General features: G+C 40.5%; 1 protein-coding gene across 2 annotated transcripts in view; it reads left to right on the top strand.

The window, feature by feature from the left end:
- Window positions 1–20666, top strand: part of SLC12A1 (solute carrier family 12 member 1) — a 41585-nt gene that overhangs the window by 13547 nt on the left and 7372 nt on the right. For both annotated transcript variants that reach the window (XM_054272663.1, XM_054272662.1), the window contains exons 9-20: window positions 2666–2750; window positions 3489–3640; window positions 5214–5321; window positions 6080–6203; window positions 7106–7207; window positions 8899–9054; window positions 10741–10840; window positions 10924–11035; window positions 13437–13577; window positions 15378–15484; window positions 16333–16415; window positions 18632–18772. In XM_054272663.1, coding sequence (XP_054128638.1) covers window positions 2666–2750; window positions 3489–3640; window positions 5214–5321; window positions 6080–6203; window positions 7106–7207; window positions 8899–9054; window positions 10741–10840; window positions 10924–11035; window positions 13437–13577; window positions 15378–15484; window positions 16333–16415; window positions 18632–18772 — 1411 coding nt within the window. The remainder of the gene's footprint in view (window positions 1–2665; window positions 2751–3488; window positions 3641–5213; window positions 5322–6079; window positions 6204–7105; window positions 7208–8898; window positions 9055–10740; window positions 10841–10923; window positions 11036–13436; window positions 13578–15377; window positions 15485–16332; window positions 16416–18631; window positions 18773–20666) is intronic.

Raw genomic sequence — 20666 nt, 5'->3', positions numbered from 1 at the left:
TTCATCATACTAGCCACAGGTTGGAAAAATAGCAAGAAAATCAATCATGAATCAACACTCTATTCAGTTTTAAATCATGTCTTTGCTTTCCAAATTAAGCTCTCTCTTTTAAGTACCTGCTTTATTATTTAAAAACACCAATTCACAAATTCTCTTGTAATGCATTATGGCTATTAAAAGAAATTACTGTAGCTAGATTTGGGTTGCTATATAATTTAAAAACATGTTTCAATAACCTGTAATAATATATCATTAATGGTCCATTAGCAGCATATGCTATAAGAGAAATTACATGTGTATCTCTTGGAGCTCATCTTCTGTAAACATCAGCCCAAAAAGCATCCCTGGAACACTCATGTTTGTACTCACAAGAATCAGTGGAGATCAGCTTTTCATATTCAGGGTCATAGCAAGGGCAGAGCAAGCAGAGCATTTAAAGAAAGCAAGAATGAGCAGCAATACTGACTTGGGATTGGGACAAAGGAAAAGCTGCAAGATGCAGCTGTGACCAAAAATAGTCTGAAGAGAAAGGTAAAGGAGGTCCAAGGGTGCCCAGTTGTCTTGCTGTGGCAAATCTGTCAGTTCCCCATTCTCCTCTTGCAGTTTACCAGTTATAGGAGATGGAATTTCTAGTACCTAAACACACAGGTAAATTAGAGACAGGAATTTAGTTTTGAGTGCTCTCTAGTTTTCATGACAAAAAGACTCAAAAAACAACCAAAATAAAGGGAAAAAAGTCACCAACAAGACTCACAGCTTGATAACCCCAGCATGTCAAATGAAGTTATTTGGCCTTATCCTATAAATCCATTGCCTTGCAAACCTTAAAGAATTCAACCAAAGCTCTTCTATTTCTGTACTGGTACAGCAGTCACAAGTTCACCAGATCCTACCACCCCTGAGAGCCAATTCTCCTTCCTTTCCTCAGCCTGAGCTGCATGCCTCAGCTCCTTTGTTTTCAGAGAACTGCTTTTCAAGCCAAGCACAGAGAAAATACGTAGAACCTGAGCCACTGATAGCGTCAATGAGATTCCATTTTTAATTAAAAAAGCAAAAACCATTGTACTTCTGCCCAGTGAGACTGCACCAGCCTCACACAATCTCCATCCTTTTATCAAACAAAAATAATTCTTTTGCCATATATGGTGCTCTATCTGCATGGCAGACTCCCAAAGCAGCAGCACTTCTTTCATCAGCTGTTTGAAACAGTCTGAGCAGACCTAGGGAAGCAGTTCTCCCACTGGATCTCTGCAGTCGTTTCAGTCTCACAATAAGTGGACTCCTGTAACCAAGTCCTCCAGGCAGCAGATTCCCCACTGAGCATGTTTAGATGCATTAGACAAGTCTAATTAAATTAACCAGCCTCTCCAGAATCTAAAATAAAAGCTAAGGAGTGTTTAAAAAGTGTAAAATTTACCAATCAAACTTTCTTTAGAATTTGCTGCAAGCACCTTTTCCATGCTTCTGCAGCCACTACACACTCAAGTTGTGTCCTACTCCAGAGCCCACTTATAGGGACAGCTTCCTAGTGACTTCCTACTGACTTCAGTGGGCCTTAGCCCCTAAAGTGCTAACAGCATAGTAAATATAGGTTTAAATTTTGAAAACATAAAAATTGTTAAGTTGTAAGAACCTTTAACCTTAACATGTAATGTTACAGAGTTTAGGACAACCACAAGATTCCACAAAAACAATTACCTAAAACATGCACATCAGAACTGCATAAAGTCACCATGCTCTGAGTGCAAAGGCTCTTATGCAGCAGAAGTGACTCCACAATTATTTTCCCCCTCAATAGATCCTTACCTCATTTAAAAATTATATTAATTACTAATCCTGTTAGGCAATTCACGTATGCCTCCCAATAAACTCCAAATTTGTATTTTGGTTTTTCACCCTGCAACAAGCATTTGAGTCTGTGACTTCAAATCCATTCAACAAATCTTTGATTTAAAAACAGCATGATAAATCAACTTCAGGAGAAAATTAATAAAAAATCCTTCCTAGTATAAACAAACACCCTAAATTGTAAGGTTATCCAGCATTAAAAATCCCTTTAAAATGTACAGTGAAGATCTTTGGACTCTTACTTACAGTTGCATTATCAAAGCTGATGCTGTGGTGAGCCAATCTGTAAGCATTATAACCCAGGCTCATTAAATTATCTAAATTAAGTCAATACAGTAAAAGAAAGTAGCTGTTTTGAAGACCCAACTAACAATTACTGGCTACAAAGGACAGAAGTACTGTATTCTGTACAGGGTGACTCCATCTATCTTACCAATTAACCAAAAATGGTCCCATCTTGTCATCCACAAGGGTCTGATGGTTCAGTAAGTATTTACCCACTACATCATCAAACATTAAGAGAAAGCCAATTGCAATGTAAAGAGTTTGGAGTTCAAGAAATGCAGACCTCAGGACACTTCTGTTGCTATAAATGTGAGCTCTGCTCCTGCAGAATATCCTTCCTGTGTGCAGGGTAGGAGTGCTGCCCCACAGGAGCTCTGCTGTGCTGGGACCAGAAATGTGGCTCAGGTCAGAGTGATAAAAATCTGCTCTCTGGGGTATCTTCACACCACAGAGTGGCAGAACTCCCAGCATGCAAATGCAATCAGGCTGCAGCACACAACTCAGTGTTTCTTGTGTCACTGCTTTGTTTAAGGACCCACAAAGTGCCATACCCCAGGGAACAATGCTGGCCATTCTGATCACCACAATTGCTTACATTGCTGTTGCAATATGTGCAGGTAAGTACAGAACCTCTGCTTCACTTGTATAGTTAAGTTTGAAATTTGGCATGCAAGTGAATGATTAGCCTCACTGCTTTTTCATGCCATTGATTTATTCTTTAGAGAGACAGTAGTTTTGATTTTACTGTATGTCACAACAATGGTTTTTAAAAAGGCAGCAATCAGTGGAAACAAAAGTCCCCATGTGGCAGCTGGACCTTCAGGTAACTTGTATGGTTATTTTTGCATAAGTGACAAAGACCACCAGCATATAGCAACCATGAGCATAATAAAGATCAAAGGAACCTCTGATCAATCTGCTGATCTGTTCCTGGTTCACATTGAAATTTCACATGGCTTCTGCTTGTCTTCTTACTGAACACTCATGAGAATCACAGGAACAGGGTAACACACACATTTTGTACATTATATGTCAAAGACAGAAATCAGTTGCCAGTCTCAAAGGAACCACACAACTACATGCTCTACAGTGGGGGCTGTGGGGTAACAAAACGGGCATGAGTGAAAAGGAGGCCTGTACTGAGAGCTATGAAATGTGTTGGAGGATTATGCAGTTAAATTCTCATTACAAGCATACAAAAAAAATCCCTGCCCAACACAAAATGTTGCTCTTTGGGATGAATCTAAGGCAGCAGCTGTACAACAAGTGTGCAGTTTAGGTGTGGCAAGTGTGGCAAGAACATTCTTTCAATGTCACAGTGAAGCAAAATAACAATATATCATTTTTTCCCACAGCCTCCTGTGTTGTAAGAGATGCTACTGGGAACGTCAATGATACAATTGTACCTGGAATGAGCTGCAATGGATCATCTGCCTGTGGCCTAGGCTATGATTTTTCCAGATGTGCAAGTCAGCCATGTGATTATGGGCTGATGAATAATTTTCAGGTTTTAGTGATAATATGGATTAACATATATGCATATATTAGCATAATAAGCAATACATGAATACATAAGTACAAACATGCAAAACTGTTGTCTGCAGACAACTACAACAGCACAACCACTTATATCTAAAAAAGTAAACTATAGGAATGATGAAAGACAAAAATCCCCGGCATTGCCTGTTTACCTTCACACTGCCCATCACTAGCCCTCCTATCACCCTGGTAAGGCCTTTATCTCCTCTTTTAACAAGCACCATGCAGCAGTATATGTTAGAACAGCTTCAAACTGAAAGCCCAGACTTAACAGAGATCTCAGGAACTCCTGTTAGATGAGGAATTCACTTCGCTGCTCTTGACACATGGATGTGATTTTACCTCAGGGGTGCTGTGGTCACAGTTAAAGGGTTGTGTCACAGCACAAAAACCAGAGTTCTGACTTCTTTAAAAAAAGTATCCAACAGTAGAGCAAAAAATCAAGTGAGAAGTAATGGAGTCTTTCTCCTAGACCAGAAACTGTCTGCCATTTTTATTCTTCAAAATAAAGCTTAGGCTAAGCATCAAAGTAAAGCAGTTCTGCAGCCTGACAGACACAGGTCCCAGATCTCTGTTCAGCCCCTGTGCTTCATGGCCAGTGAGAGGAATTCACCACCCACCCGCACAGGCTTTTCAACGAGTCATTTGTACCTTTTAAAGTCACTCACTTTCTTCCCAGCTGGCTCTGCTGAATGACAGGGCTGGGGAACCACCTTGAAAGGGATATGCTGTCCCTTTCATAGACTACTTTTCCTTCCTTCCTTGATCATTTACCATCCTTACTCCCACCTCAGTTCAGCTGCCCACACTCAGGGCACTCCTTAAAATCAGTAACCTACCTACAGCCAGACAAATTTTCACTTCTTGCATTTACCCCTGCCAGACTAGAGCCATAAAATGTTATGACTGCATCTGACAAATCTTCAGGATGCACTGGTTTCTTTTCTGAAGTACTGCCCACATACCACCAATCACATCCACCTATCTTTTAGTTTCCTTGTCTGGTGCATCTCAGCAATCTTTTCCCTTCAGTAGGCCAGCCCAGCACTCCTGGGAGGGCTGAGGGAGGCCTGACAGTGACCATCATTACTGTTTGCAGCACTGCAGCTCCATCAGGCATTTTCTCTCATTTTCAGCCATATTAAATAATCAAGGGGAAAAAAACCCCACCACATAAAATAAAGTGCCTCCAACCACATTTCATACATTAGGGCTTTTTCCTGCCCTTTTCATTTTCTTGTCTGCTACAAGCTGACTATTTACTCATCAAGTAGAGGCTGTTACTTACAGCAATCAGTTAGTAAAGGCAGTGAGGAAATCTCAGAGTACTCATCTGCCCCAGCAGACAGCTGCATATTTGAATAAGAATTTGGCTTTGCCTCCATTGCTTTTAACTAAACCCAAAATAATAGTACAGTTTGTGGCAGATTAAATTTAGAACCATGAAAAGTAGAGACACATAGAGCACTTGAATGGGTTTGTCATTAAAAAGTGCATCCAAATGCAAGCCTGTTCTTTTCACCTTCATTTTTTTCCTAAAGGTGATGAGCATGGTGTCTGGCTTTGGTCCTCTCATCACAGCTGGCATCTTCTCAGCTACTCTGTCATCAGCTCTAGCATCTCTTGTCAGCGCACCCAAAGTTTTCCAGGTAAAATTAAAACATCCATTTCCTTATACTTGGTTTTACTTCAGAGACAAAGTTGAACTCTGTGTGCCAAATGTATATTTAAGCAACATTGACACATGTGGCAGGAAGAGGCAGGGAAAACAATATGTAGAATGTTTTTCAGCAGAAAAAGACAAGTCTTATCATCATACAAGGGAGATAATGTTCCTTTGGTTAGAGCTCAGCTTTGCTGCAGGAGCAGGGGATACTCATGTGCCTGTCATAAATAGCTTCAAGGGTACTTTCAGGACCACTTCTGTCTTTTACAAAAAGCTGCCCTGTAAGCACAGGAGCAGCAGGGGCCCTCAGGTCCATAAGATTCAGGTGCTGTCAGGTGTGCTGTTAACAGGCTGTCCAGAAGCTGTCTGGGCAGCAGCAACATGGACTGACTGGGAGCAGAGGGCATGGGAGAGATAAGCTGTACAAATTACATCAACCCACTGATTTATGCTTCAACTTCTCACAATTTAGACTCTATTTAGCTATTTAATTACCTTTTCATTTGAAGCACTGAATAAGCATTAAATGCCTGTGATTCTATTTCCTATGATATAATAACATAGTAGCACATTGTCTTATCACCTTATTTAAATGTTCATATGCCACAGCAGTTGATGAACTTGAAGCACTGAGATTTAACTTTTGTTTAGCAAAAGCCTGGAAAGCTGCCACTCACAGACAGTGACTTCTGGTGCAAGAAAGTGCTGCTTAATAGAGTTATGTGCTGATTTTCTTACCAGGCTCTTTGCAAGGACAACGTCTACAAAGGGCTAGAATTCTTTGCCAAAGGATATGGAAAAAACAACGAGCCTATCAGGGGATATGTCCTCACCTTTGCCATAGCCATGGCCTTCATTCTGATTGGTTTGTATCAGATTACACAGCTGCTACAGTGTCATGCTCTGAAATGACACAAACTCACACTATAATACAATCAGTAGCTGCAGTTTGGAAAATTTCCAGTCGGGTAAGCTCTGGCATAAGCACACCCCAAGTCCTGGTAGCAGTCCCACTATTCCTAATGAAGGCAAAAAGAAAGCAGCAGGGATTCCAGTGACTTACCTCCACCACCACAGCCTCATTCTCCAAGTGTGGAGTAGCTGAAATTCCTGTTCACTCTGCTGGAAAAGGGCAGTGCTCAGAACTCTATCAGAAATGGCAAAGTCACAATCTTTGAAAATGGTTTTCCAGTTTATATTGCACATAGCTCTGAGGTAATACTTAAGAAGCCTATTCTGCCCAAGCCTTTCCCACAGTCAGCTCCAAAGCAAATCCCAGTTTACCAGGACTGATGAAACAAAATCCCAGCTACCACATTTAGGGGTGCAGGGATTGTTATCAGTTTTTCTAAGATTTGAAATTCAAACTGTCTTGCGCTAAGTAAATAGGATGTCTAGAAGAGAATTCAGATTCCCACTGAAGCTGTAATTACAAGTATTTTTTTAAATGAATCCATCCTGTCAATTGTGTATTTAAAATTCTGAACTTTACATGAGATCTATATCATTAAGAGACAGTATGCTGAATCACAGTATCAAGTATAACACTGCATAGCACATAATGTTATTAAAATCAGGATTAGCAGACATAATTCATATGAATGAAGGTAGATCAAGGGGGCCTTAAATTAGTAATACACAAAAATACCCAAGCTCTTCCTGGATGATAAATGCAGACAATGTTCAGATTTAATGCATCATTAAGAAACAGCTAGCCAGCAGCCCAGGAAACTGGTCCTCTGTCTGACTTGTGTATGTGTCTTGCAGCTGAACTGAACACCATTGCTCCCATCATCTCCAATTTCTTCCTGGCTTCATACGCTTTGATTAATTTCTCCTGCTTTCATGCCTCATATGCAAAATCTCCAGGTGAGTCTGCATTCAGCAGTGATTTAAATATGGGCTTTATAGTCTGATCTCTGGAAGGTTTAGACTGTATGTCAGAGAAAACTGCAGTATGTGTAAAGTATCTAAGTTATGTGATCTGATGCCTTACTGAATATGATGTTTTATTTATCTCCAAAACATAAAAATAATGGCTCTAAGTCCTTACAGCACCTACAGTCATACAGAATGAGAAAGGTGCATCCCACTGGAGAAAAAAATTCTGCTCCAAGTGTTTTTTTTTTCCCTTACTATTAAAAAATGTGTGGGTAAAAGCTTATGCCAACTCTGGCCAATGAAGCTGCCAGGTACAGTGGGGAATCATCACTCCCTTCTCCAAACCTACAGCAAAATGTTCGGGGAGATTCCTAAGCACAGTAACAGTGCTACAAGTGATGCTGCCTGGAGGGGAACATGCAGAGCAAGAGCAGGTCCATCAAACAGCACCAGCACAGCTCTGCAGTGCCTACAAGCAGAATTGTAAAGCACAATTGTGAAGCACAATGAGGTCCTGTTCAGGGGTGACTAGAGATCCTCCCTCTACATTTGCAGCAAAGGAACATTCTGGCTGTCAAACTTGTGCATTGCCACAGCAGAATGAATCTCACCATCTCACGAAGGAAGGGGTGACACCTTCAGGAATAAAGTCAATCAGCTGAGCAACACTGGTTTGGCACACAGGAAAGAAAATTTCCTGCTTTATGAATTAGTTATTCAACTCAAGGAGCAAGGAATACATTTTTGATTTCCAGTGTGAAGAAACTGCAGTAGTGACATAAATGCCTGCATCAACTTCCTTCCTATAGATCTGCAGAGTGCCATTTGTTTAGAGGGCAGAAATGATGAGCACTTCTGCTAATTACCTGCACAGCTGAACAAATGCAGATCTGCTCCATGTGGCCTTAGTGCTGAGTGACAATTACCTCTACAGATTTCATCTGCCTACATCTGACTCTGCTCTGCCACTACTTAACATTTCACACAGAACTGCAGCCATTTTCTTTTCTCATTTCCTCCAGTTAATTTCTGCCAATTCACAATGATAGATTACAATAATTGCAAGGCTGCGGGACAGACAATTTCTTCCCAGCAGGTCCTTCCTATTCCCTCATTATAAAGATGATCCAAGATGGGGTTGCTCAGCCTCTTGTATCTTCTGTGTTTTCTCCCTCTCCAAAGTCTGCTCTGTGGAACACCTGGCAGAGACCTGCAAACCATGAAGGCTCAGTGCTTGCCTCATCATTTTAATTGGTAGCAGGGGATGGAATCAGTACTGCAGCTGAAAAGCAGCAGGAATAATATCTTTTTTAAGTCAATTGCAGAGGATTTTATTTTTCTGCCACAAAGCCAGGCAATTTCCAAGTTTAAGACAGGTGCATTTACAGTATTGGGATAAACACTCCTCTCAGCAAGTGTTTAGCTACTGATAATAACTTCTGTGTATAAGCATCAAAAGTATACAATCATCAATTACCTGGAGTTACAGGTAATCTCCTGATGTCCTAAAATATTCTGAACCAATAAACTTTATTTTTGCAAATACATATAAATAGAATAGCTTCTTCTGACAGAGCCTGAAACAAACTATACATGGGATTTTATCCACAAAAATCATGGATCATCATTTTATCAATATATTTTATGCTCTTCCAATTTCCTCAATTCTGTTTAAACAGGTTGGAGACCTGCATTCAGATATTATAACATGTGGGTGTCACTTTTTGGAGCCCTGCTGTGCTGTGGGGTGATGTTTGTCATCAACTGGTGGGCAGCTCTCATCACTTATGCCATTGAGCTCTTCCTATATATTTATGTAACATATAAGAAGCCAGGTAAGGCCAAACCCCGCTATTATTACATATACATGTTGTGCTGTTAGACTGAATTTTAAAGGAATCAATTCTGCTAACAGAACTAGAAATTATTTTTCTGTGCTATCTTTATTTAGAGGGAAGTCTGAAGCATCCCATTAAACCCCTTGTAATACAGATTAAGTTGATAGTTTGGTGACTGCCTGTTTAGCAAGCAGCTCAAGTGTGGTTCAGGATTTTCTGTAAACATTCCGGCAGACTGGTTTATTCCCACCACATCTTTATGACATTTGGGCTTTTACTTGAGTAGCACTCATAATTTTTTTCCACCCACGCACAAAACGTTACCTGAATTTTGCAGTGCTCTTACGCTGACTCAAGCAGGGTCCTCACTCAAAATGTAAACGTGCTGCCCATTATACAACAAAAATGCAAGCTGAATTACTTATGAACTGATCATCCTCCAGCACCTCCCTACAATTCCCCCATAAATCAAGACAGATGGGCCCACTTTACTGCTGGAAAAAAACCCACTTTGTAGTTCAGCAAATCACAGGAGCTGTCCTCAAAAACCTTTGTCCTGTACCAGCCAGACAGTCTGGCTATTCATATCCAGGACAAAACTAACCCAGGTCCAGATTTAGGTGCTAACCACCTGAATTACTTCTGCAGCAGAAAACATAAAACAAAACCAACAAATAAAAGAAGCACAGTTCCCAGCAACAGATGTACTTTCATTGGAGTTATCTTGGGACAGCAACACCTGGTCTGAGACTGTGTTACTGTTTCTCTTGCTGTTGCCTGTCCTCCCTATCTGTGCTCTCTCACACCCACTGGGATGGTCTGTGCTTCTCTCCTGTAAAAGTATCATCAGCTGCAGGAAATCACACCCATCTCCAGTCTGTTGTCAAAAACATTCCAGGATTTCTACTCTTTTCTTGGATATTGCCAGGCTCCCTAATGCAAAGTAGCACATTAAAGCTTGGTTAAATTCATTGAAGCTGCTGTACAAAAGCCCTGCCTCCTGCTAAGAGAGTGACTTTTGTTCAGCAGTAATTTACCAGCAACTGGAGGGTTCAGGAAAAACTAATATTCCTCAGAAAAGGTGACTTTACACAAACCTCCACTTAGTTGCACTTAATATTGCTTTGTATCTTGGCATAACAGGACTTGATCTGCATTCATGTAGATCTCAAAGCACAGAAAGACATTTCTTATATGTCTGCACTGACCAAAGAGCTGCACAATAATGAGAAAAGATGTATATGCCAAAATGGGCTTTGGAGACCAATTTTTGGTCTATACAGTAGAATAGAGCAAACTGGCACCAGCAATGTTCCTTCCTACTGGTTTCATTTGTACCTCCTGGAATTCCCCACCACACACATGACTCGGGGCTGTCCATTTTCTAATGGGAGAAGGACACAAAGTTAATGTAACAAATAAGAAAATAGTTTTTAAGCACGGAAAGAACATTCCCTACAACATTTACATAAAGAATGAAACTATTTACTTGCATGGGGTTTTCTGCATCACACAAGCAAAACCAATCCCTTCTATTATGAAGCACAAAGAACAGATCTGTATCTATGAAAGACAAGAGAATATACTCTGCTCTTCATAGAGAACACCATTGCTCATTTTTGCAACAGAATGTAAGGAGAAGCCTGTGGTTTAATGTGCATTATTTATCTTTATCATATGCAGAAGTTAACTGGGGCTCCTCTACCCAGGCTCTGTACTTTGTTAATGCCTTAGACAGCGCTTTGGCTTTAACCACAGTGGAGGACCACGTTAAAAACTTCAGGTAAGATTTCTACTGAACAGTAGAATGGCTTGTCCTGAATCTGTACACAGCCAATTATACACAGCCTCTTTTTTCCCCACCAGACCCCAGTGCTTAGCATTAACAGGAGCTCCTATGGTCAGGCCTGCTCTGCTGGACATCACCCACGCCTTCACGAAGAACAACGGGCTGTGTATCTGCTGTGAGGTGTACACGGTAAGGGAACTCCCCTCATTGCACCCCCAGCACCAGTGGGGCTGCAGGGCTCTGTTCCACATCCCACTCTCACCCAGCACACAGAGCTCCCACTGGGGCTGACTGGCAGCTGTGCACAGCACCAAAGAGATCTGCACTGAGAATCAATTTTGTCATAATTCGTGACACGAAAGCTATCGGCTGATACAAAGCCTGCTGGTAAATGCCTCACTGAGATGCATTTCAAAGTTCACAGTAGGTGAACCAAAATTGGTTTGAATGAAAAAAAAAACCAAACATTACAAGGAAAGATTTTAGGCTTAAAAAACAGAAAACCCCCAAACCACACAAAACCTGAAGGGTTATTGCGTGAGAATCAAATTACCCAGGTTCTATTTTCAGCTTTGTCACTGATTTGCAGAGGTGGGGACTGGCAAGTAATTCAGCTCTCTTTGCAGTGGTTCCTCCAAAACTGTTACAATGCTAATTTTGAGGATAAACATGCTCTTCTGAGATCTAAAGAGAGGAGCAAAGTGTATTTCTAGATATAAATACACAGCAAATGATGCATCTTGGATGAAGATCTAGTCTCTCATCAGGACAGAACAAAAATAGATAGATTTGTAGTGTAGGGAGAAAATGTATTTTAAATATTACATTGCCCTTTTAATTTTGAGAGAGAGAAAAAAAAACCAGAACAGCTCATGGCACTAAATGAGGCTACAGAATTTAGATAATAGAATCAGTCCAGCTAAGATAATGTATTCCTCTATAGCAGTAAAGGAATAATGCATTTGATGCTGCCACACTGCAGAAACAGAGTACAGAAGATCCACATGTGACTCTTCCCAAATCAAATGGATCTAGAAAGAATGAATGGTCCTAATTCTTCCCTACTATAATTATTGTTTGATTTCCCACTGAATTCACTAAGCACAGAACCAATCCCAACAAGACCCTGAGACTATGCAGCTTCCTAAAGTTAAGTTCCAGCAAGTTTTCTGAATTATTAGGCACGTTTTTCCAATATTAATACTTTCTATGGAGAACTGAGATTTCATTCCTGTTGATACAAAAAACTCCAAAGACCATTTCATTAGTATAAGCTTTGTAATTGTTTAGGGGGGCTTTCTAATTATTTCTTCAGCAACTTAAGTGAAATTTAATTTCCTTGGTAATAAAAGTGTGACAAAATGAACCTCTATGAATTGCAAAATTGTGGTAAAAACCAGATGATGAAATTCACAATCACATTGAAGAGCAGCCTGCAATAAATATCACAACAAATGCAGCAAGACTATTCAGCCATAAATGTAACACCCAGCACATTCTGCCTCAAAAGCTGACATGCTGTTAGCAATGCATAAAGTTTTGAAACACCACTCCAGAGAGAACATCTTCCGTTCTTTTCTTCCAAAAGGCAGCAAGAAACTTTCCAGGAACTTGGTGATACATAGCTCAGAAATGGACAAAATAAAGATCATAAAAGAACATAAAGATGATTTCAAGATTATTTGTCTCTGAGTTTATGGCTGCATGTTGGCTTGAACAAGTCTGCACTTTAGTAAAAGGGACTCTTTCTGCTTTTACTCCCTGCCTTCATGTAAAATACTTTTTCAGGGTTAGTCCTCAGTCTACAAATTCACTGGACTCCCTGTACAATTGCACAAACATTCCACAAGTGCAAAGGAGGAACAGAGGAGGTCACAGACAGGCCCCTGGGCCAGCAGAAACACATTGTGCAAGCCAGTTACAAAACCACCTTCCGGGGCTTTCCTCTGAGAGACAGGGAAGAAGGGCAAAACTTGTTTGTTCCCCTCCTCACTCACAATAAAACGTCAGGCTTACTGTTGAAATTATTATTCCCAGCTCTTCATACATCCAGGATCAAATCCTTCTTAAGTTATATTGATGTTTTGTGACTTGGATATGCACATGGATTTTTTCCTATTAAATTACCAGATGACCACAGAAAGAAAACTGGCAACAAAGGCATTTGCATCTTTAACTGCATTGCATCAACTCTTTTCTCTTATGTCAGTAGACAGGAACTTCACCATGTATATTTAGATCTGCTGAGACTCTTTTGCATAGTCAAGCCAGGGAGGGACTTTATTCACTCTGAGCTGCTTTATCATACCTTAGATGTTTTTTTAAGATGTTACAATCCATAGCACTCCTTCCTTCTGTCAGAATGACTGCATTTAAGTAGCATTAACAGCCTCAGCCCTCTCAAAAAGAATGTGAATAATGTTTGCAGCCCAGATATTTTCAAAGGGCTGAATCTCTGTGGACCCTTTTTGGAAAGGTATTTTTCTGACTCTCTCCATTTGCTCCCACAGCAGACTAGGTAACTCCTTCAAAATCACTGTGTGATGTACAATACAAAGCCTTCATAATAATATTTTACTGTATCATGCAGGGCCCACGCAAGCTGTGTGTTAAGGAGATGAACAGTGGCATGGAAAAAAAGCAGGCCTGGCTCACAAAGAACAAAAGAAAAGCCTTTTATGCAGCAGTGGCAGCTGACAGCTTCAGAGATGGAGTCAAAAGTCTACTTCAAGTAAGCTTTTTGTTTACAGAACACACAGGAGAGCGTACATCAAAGCATCCCTTCATGTGAGACATTACTATTCGCTTGTGAAGAAGCTCTACATATATATGGGTAATGTTATAGACAGAAAGGGGGTACATGTATATTCTATCACAGATTATTTCATAAAGATCTAGTTCTGGGCTATGGAATTATGAGACAAGGCATACTGATTCTCTCCTAAATGAATGAGACACTATTATGAAAAAAGAGAAGCATCTACAGGGCAACATATCAATGACTAGGCAGCTGACACTTGATACACTTCAAATCAATTCTATTGTTTGGTATTACACAGCATATTGAATATCTGAGAATGTTCGGCATATTTTCTGCAAATAGCAAGAAGGTCATTTAAATGAAAGTCTGCAATATTTTTCTATTACCCTAAGAATGCAGGAGATAATTTCCAACAGTCTATTTAAAATGGCCATAATGAAGGCACAGAGACACTGTTTTCATTTTTCCCATCTCCTTTCCCCTCTCATATATATGAATATTTAAACACGTAGGTACTGAGGCAAAATATAGAGAAAATTCATATCATTTTCACAAAATAGACTGCTGAAAAAACAACAGTGCCAAGTGAGACAGTAGGGAGCCAACTAAAATACTGTGGGTAAGTCACCCACTGGTGTCCTACCAGGGCTCTTTGTACACTTGCTGAATGGACAGGACAATTGAGCGAGATGAAATGCTATTAATAAAGATCTCTCTGTTCTGTAAAAGCCTCACAAAGACACTTCATCTTGGGCTTATACATTGTCTCAGTAGGAGATCTTTGGGATGTTTTTGAGAACTGCTACAGTCTGATGATCTCTTCCTTTCCATTACTACATAAGCACTATTGACAAAGTCAACTACTGGACCCCAAATAATTCTCTTCCAGCAAACAGAAGGATAACCATATCATCATTATTGCAGCCTAAAGGCATCAGCAACAATTGCTGATTTCAACATAAACAGTGCTACTCAAAAAACCCACCAAGGTTCCAAGAGTTTTTACCTATTTTCTGTTTGCTAGTAGCCACAAGTTGGCAAGAGTAACAACTTTACAAGCTGGTGTTTTGTGTGTCTCCACCTAGAGGTTCCCAATACACTGAATATTTAGATTTCTATAAACACTAGGTTAGCTGAATCTAGATCTGACTTTCCTCACTTGTCCAGGTTTCAGCATCCAGAACCAGTTTTGAAGGCAAACTAATATCTTGCCAAACCATTTCTTCTTCCTATTTATGAACCATAATTTTATCTACAAAGCATGCTCAGCTGATTTTGGATCACCTTTTGAAAAGAACACAGCAAATGAAACAGCAACAGTTTCCAAATTCAAGGCAAAAAAATATTCTTAGGAGCCCATCCCTTCTCTGTGTATCTGAGATGTTTTAAAAGACTACAGACTCACTTCATCTACTGAGTATTCCAAAGATGATTAAAGCTTTGTGACATTATATCAGAGTGAACATACAAACAGTTCTTGAACTCCCTCTTGATTCCAAGTTATTGAACCATTTTAATGAGAGCATGTCAGAAGAAATGCAAATGAATGCTAATTTAGCAAAACTACACTTCTGTCATCTAAAATAATTTATAGTTGGAATGATTTAAAGCTAATCTTCTTGCATGGGTATGAGCATGAAGGGCATTTATGAAATGCAATCTAGTTGTGTCTCTCCAGAACATTACTTCAGTTATCTTTTGCCATTACTTTTCATTTACAGTAAAAGCATGTGTGTGCACCTCTCTCAAGCAGTGTTTTAATATTGGCAGGCCTCAGGCTTGGGTAGAATGAAACCAAACACCCTGGTGATTGGATTTAAGAAGGACTGGAGAAGTGCACCTGCCACTCAAGTTGAGAACTATGTGGGCATTCTACAGTAAGTCAGCTCAGTACCTCCCTTTTCACTCCTCTTAGACCAGATTAATGTAGCAGTTCCATAGAGAATTTCATGTGTAGGAACAATGCAAGGACACAGGTACAGACCTGGCCTCACACATCCTAGCTCTGTGGCTGAAGTTACTGTCCATCAAAAAAGGTTCATGGGTTCCCCACACCTTGTAGGATTTGCTTTGCAAACACCTGGCACCATCAGAGCTGATGTGGCTTGACAATGCTGAAGAAGCTGCACTGCTGTCAACAGTGCTTTTGCAGAACTGTATTTTCCCATTTTTAGTGGCCATGGGCTCAGAGAAAAACAATGCTAATGTTCATACTAAGGGAATAAGAGAACATCATGGAATTCTTCTTTTAAGCCTAAGAGACAGAGGAAGAGCTTTGCTTCAAATCTCATGTGTGCCTAAGGCTCAGCAGCTCTGTGGGTTGGGATTTAGCTAGGAAACAGTCATTTTAGAACAGGCTTCTCATAGATGCTTGCTCAAAATTCACTTGTAAAGCTGAAGCAAGTTACAGAGCAACAAAACCTACCTCAGCTTTGTTATTTCCTCAGAGAAGGGAGAAAAAAATTACCCTGTAGCAACCTAATTCCTAAAAAAGTGCAGTCTGAAAGACCCATTTCAGGAATAGCTGATGTGCTCCCATGCCCAGTTAAACCTTTTTTTAAATGAGGGGAGAGGACTACTATAAATTCATCTGGGACAATTCCTTCTGCAATTTTATCTAGTCTGTCCTCTCTGTGAACACTTTCACTGATCTTTCCAAAACAGCTTTCCTCATCAACATGCATGATGTAAAACCATGTTTTCTCTTCCTTTTCTTTCTTTCCAGTGATGCCTTTGATTTTGAGCTCGGTGTAATTATCATCAGAATTAGCCAAGGATTTGATATATCTCAGGTCCTTCAGGTTCAAGGTATGTGGTGACTTGACAGCTGAGTATCTCTGCTGGTTAGATGCACAGCATAAGGACTCTGACACTCAGAAGAGTGACCATCTGCTTTCTAGAATAGTTCCTACACTCACAACTTCTATAGTTCATCCTTGCTTGTGCAGTTTAAATCCTGTCTGAAATCCCTGCTGATCACTGGCAGTGACAGGAGGAGTCCAAGCCTCACACATTAAGGGGCTCTGCACACCAGAGAACTCAACTCCCAAAGCAGTTCCAGCACAGGCACAGGCTAAAGCAATAAAATCATATTGTGCCACAGCATCCAGTTACCCTGCTGCAGATTTCCTTCCTGCTCATGGCACATCTGCTCTCTCTGCCTACCTGATAGCTCTGGGACAGACAGGAAATGGGAAGCTGCACTTTTGGTACCACCTCTGTGCAACTCTGAGTCCCACAGAGCTCCCACCCCTACAAAAATCTGAAATCCGCAGGGAATCATCAGTTCTCTCTCCTCCCTTTCCATTCATTCTTCCTTAGCTTAGCAGCGCATATCCCAGGGGGCAAGGGCAACCCTCCCGCCATTTCGGGAGACATGCCTTGGTGTGGCCAGGGCGGAACGGTTCCCCAGGTTTCCGGCAGGGTCGCTCTCCCCCCGGCCCTGTTTGCCCGGAGCAGCCGGGTCAGGCCGGGCCGGGCCGGGCCGGGCCGGGCCGGGCGCTCCCGCTGCAGCACGGCCGGGCCCGCGGCTCTCTGCTGCCGCCTGCCGCCCGCCCGCCGCCATCGCGGCACCGGGGGAAGGAGCGAACCCCCGGAGCAAATCAGCGCAGAGGGAAAAGCGCCAGAGATTCCTTTAAGGAACAAGGGTACGTGAACACCCCCTCGCATCGGCAGCTCGATGTGCTTGGAGACCCACGGGGAAAAACTGCAGAGACTTAGAAAAGATTCCAAAATAATCAACCTTTTCTTCACCCGCGGTGATTTCTGAGAAGTATCTGCCTATCTGTGCCTCCTGCGAGTCAGAAAAGGAGTGCTCAAAATGTACAGTCATGGGAACACCTGTAAAAACACAGTGAGAACAACTCTGCAGTCTTACAAATGAGCAAATATTCTCCAAGTGTTGTGACACAAGGAGTAAGAAAGAATTAAGGGGGGAGCCTCAAATACAAAGAAATGTTTTGAAGCAGATACAGAGTCATTGTAGTGGAAAAGAATGATCATTGTGTTCTCTTATACTTGGTACAGCATTCTGTTCAATAGAAAAACTGAAATTTTAGTTTTGAGTAACCATTAAGTGTGTAGCTATCACCATGTCTAATAATCAGAAGTATGAGACTGTCATTGGTTAAAAACGAAAAGAAAGTATAATCCTTCTGTTGGCAACTGAGAGTGCTAACAGAGCTAATAATATCTGGCTAGCAAGGGTTTATTCTACTTTTTTAACACAATGTCTTAAATTAACTGACCTCATATTTAGTTAATTTATTACTCAAATAGAAGATTTCCTTACGAAAAAAGTTTTCTGCAGGCAAATGTGAATCATATTAATTAGTGCCTCACCATAATATATTCCACAATAGCACATGGTACCTTTTTCTCAGCAAAAGCATAATAATGCTTAGATCAAATTGTTCTTTTGTATTACTAAGTTTATAGAATTGATTGGCTAAATCTTACATCTTTACAACTAATGCTTTAAAAAACCCCATGAAAAATATTTCTGCATGGAGAATGATTGTATATTCAGGATCCTTATGTATTTCTGAGAATCTCAAAGTACAAACCATGAAACTTTGTTCTAAGAAAAGAGACCCACAGGCTAGAACTAAATACCTCAGCTTCCTCAGTGTAGGAAAACGGCTTTCCTTATGTCTTTTCAAATTCTTGGCTAAAGAAACCAACTAAACATCCACAAACATAACTCAATAAATAATATCTCATGTAACTATAAAATGTCATAACACTGAATTGAATTTGGAAGAGACAACCTGAGAGCAGCTGGCACACCACAGTGCTGTAGGCACAGGCATCCCAAGCTAGGGCTTCCAGAAGTGAATTTGGCTTACTTGTCCCTACTGGTTTGCAAAGAAAAAAACATTTTAAAAGAAATTTTCATACCATGAGCTTTACATTGTCTACAAAGTACCACAACAGCAATCACATCATCACCATTAGCTCAGTGAGGGATTTAATTTAAAAGACAGCAATGTCTTACCAGTTCTCTTACTTTTTCTAATATACAGAGGAATTAGAGAAGCTGGAGCAGGAGAGATTGGCACTCGAAGCCACCATTAAAGAAAATGACTTTGAAGAAGGAAAAAGGGGTATCTGTGGATTCTTCAAAAAAGCTAGCACACTGAGTATCTCAAAACACGAAACAAAGGGTAAGTTCCAAAATGACCACTTATCTCCAACCCTTCAATGCATTACACTTTTACCAATATGCAAACTAGAATTTACTCCAAGCCAAAAACTCCTGAGCCACACAGAAGCCCCTGGAACAGAACCTCCCTCGTGCAAACTATGGTGGCCAAACCCTGTAACACAGCACAGGGACATCCTCTGCTCACAGAACACACTGTCTGCAGCACAACCATTCCCCCTCACTTGCTAGATAAACTTCTCAGCTCAGCTTATCTTCACTGCTACTTGACAAAAACAGATCACGGTTATTCAAGTCTGAGGAATTCAGAACAAGTTGGTTGAGGGGGTTTTGAGGTTGTTCGTGTGTTTTTAATAGGGTGTTTTAAGCTTTTAAACAGAAAAAAAGCTTTTAAGCTTTTTTCCCTCCTCTCTAAAGAAAATAGGAACATATGCACCAATATGCAGGGAACAAGCATTCTTACTTAATATACACACACAACCTTAGTACACAGCTGAAAAACAGGTAAAAATAGCACTGCTCTATAGGCTAAGCATAATTTCATAAGAATGCACAAGTGAAGGTGGTAAAAAGTACTGAAAGTACATACACAGCATACTGTCAAATAACTAACACATTGATGTGTAGGTGATGAAGTCAATATTACATTTCAGATCTAGTGAAATGATACAGACCCAATTTAAGGTTTCATTTCACAACTGCTAGGCTGTAATGATAATGACCCACCTGAAGCCATGCTTGTACACAGACATGTATTTTGAGAGTTTGCACCTGCAGAGACAATTACATCTGGCTGTGCATGCAACTCCCAAAGGTGCCAGGAAGAGCTGCAAACTGGGAACATAAAATGCCATTATTCTTCAGCTGGCAGGCTTCAGTTGATTTTGTTTCAGTAGAACATATTTTTATGACAATTCCAAGACTGCATGCCCCTGTTTCAGCTTCCTTTTTGATTTTGTTGAGAAATGCATAAAGTAAATGCATATTACAAATTTTGGCTCTCTGTATTAGATAGATTGTGTTAGTAAATAGCCCCACCTCTCTGTTTTGTTTTTATGTTCATACTCCCCCGAGTTGTTCCATCTCCCAGCAGAGATGCTAGAACTGTAGAGGAAAGCCAATAACTGCTTTGGAACTATCCTGTACACAGTCCAGAAACACAGGAAAACCCAAACAAAGCATTTTCAGAACCTTGCAGATCAGAGTAAAACCTCTAAAGAAGCCTGTTTGTTCCACCTAGAATACTGCTCTGACACCATCTCTTTGACATCATTGAAAGAGAAGCAGTAATAAAGCCAGAGGCCTCAAAAGGTGGAATGAGAGAAGGTATTGTTAGTACAGAGTCAGGACTGCATCTTTTCAAGCCAGCCAAGCAAACAGCAAGAACCAAAATTTGTTTCCAGTTATCAGTGACCATGTCAGCAGAGGGAAACAGCCATGTGTGCTTGTGCTCTCCAACTTCCAGCTTCACCCATACTACCCCTGCACCCACTCTGCCTGTACCTTTCAGGGAGCTCTCTATTTTACAACACAGCTGAGCTTGTAAATGATGCAAAATGACACATTTACTTCTAAAATCTATCAGGTATTTCCCAGTGGCTTTTAAAGGCCCCAGTGAATTTTACATTAACTAAAAAGAGACAGAACAAATTATTAGGTAACCTTTTTCAAATGTTATTGTCTAGTGACAATGTGTTACACAAGCTTTGGTTTCTGTGTCTATGAGAAAATTAAAAGTCCAAATCATCTACTCTGTACCTTTTTTTCAGATTTAAAGGATAGAAATTATGTCAGAAACAGTTCATTTTCCTGAAGCTTTCCCTCCATTTGGCTCCCTAAAGCTACTTATTGCCTCACTTATCAGACATCCTTCCACATTTTTTTCTTTCTCATTA

This window comes from Melozone crissalis, unplaced genomic scaffold, assembly GCF_028551555.1.
Source record: "Melozone crissalis strain CALT ecotype California unplaced genomic scaffold, PUWL_Pcris_2 ptg000014l_1, whole genome shotgun sequence".
NCBI lineage: Eukaryota > Metazoa > Chordata > Aves > Passeriformes > Passerellidae > Melozone > Melozone crissalis.
The sequence above is the reverse complement of the archived record's forward strand: the minus strand, read 5'-3'. Positions and strand labels throughout refer to the sequence as shown.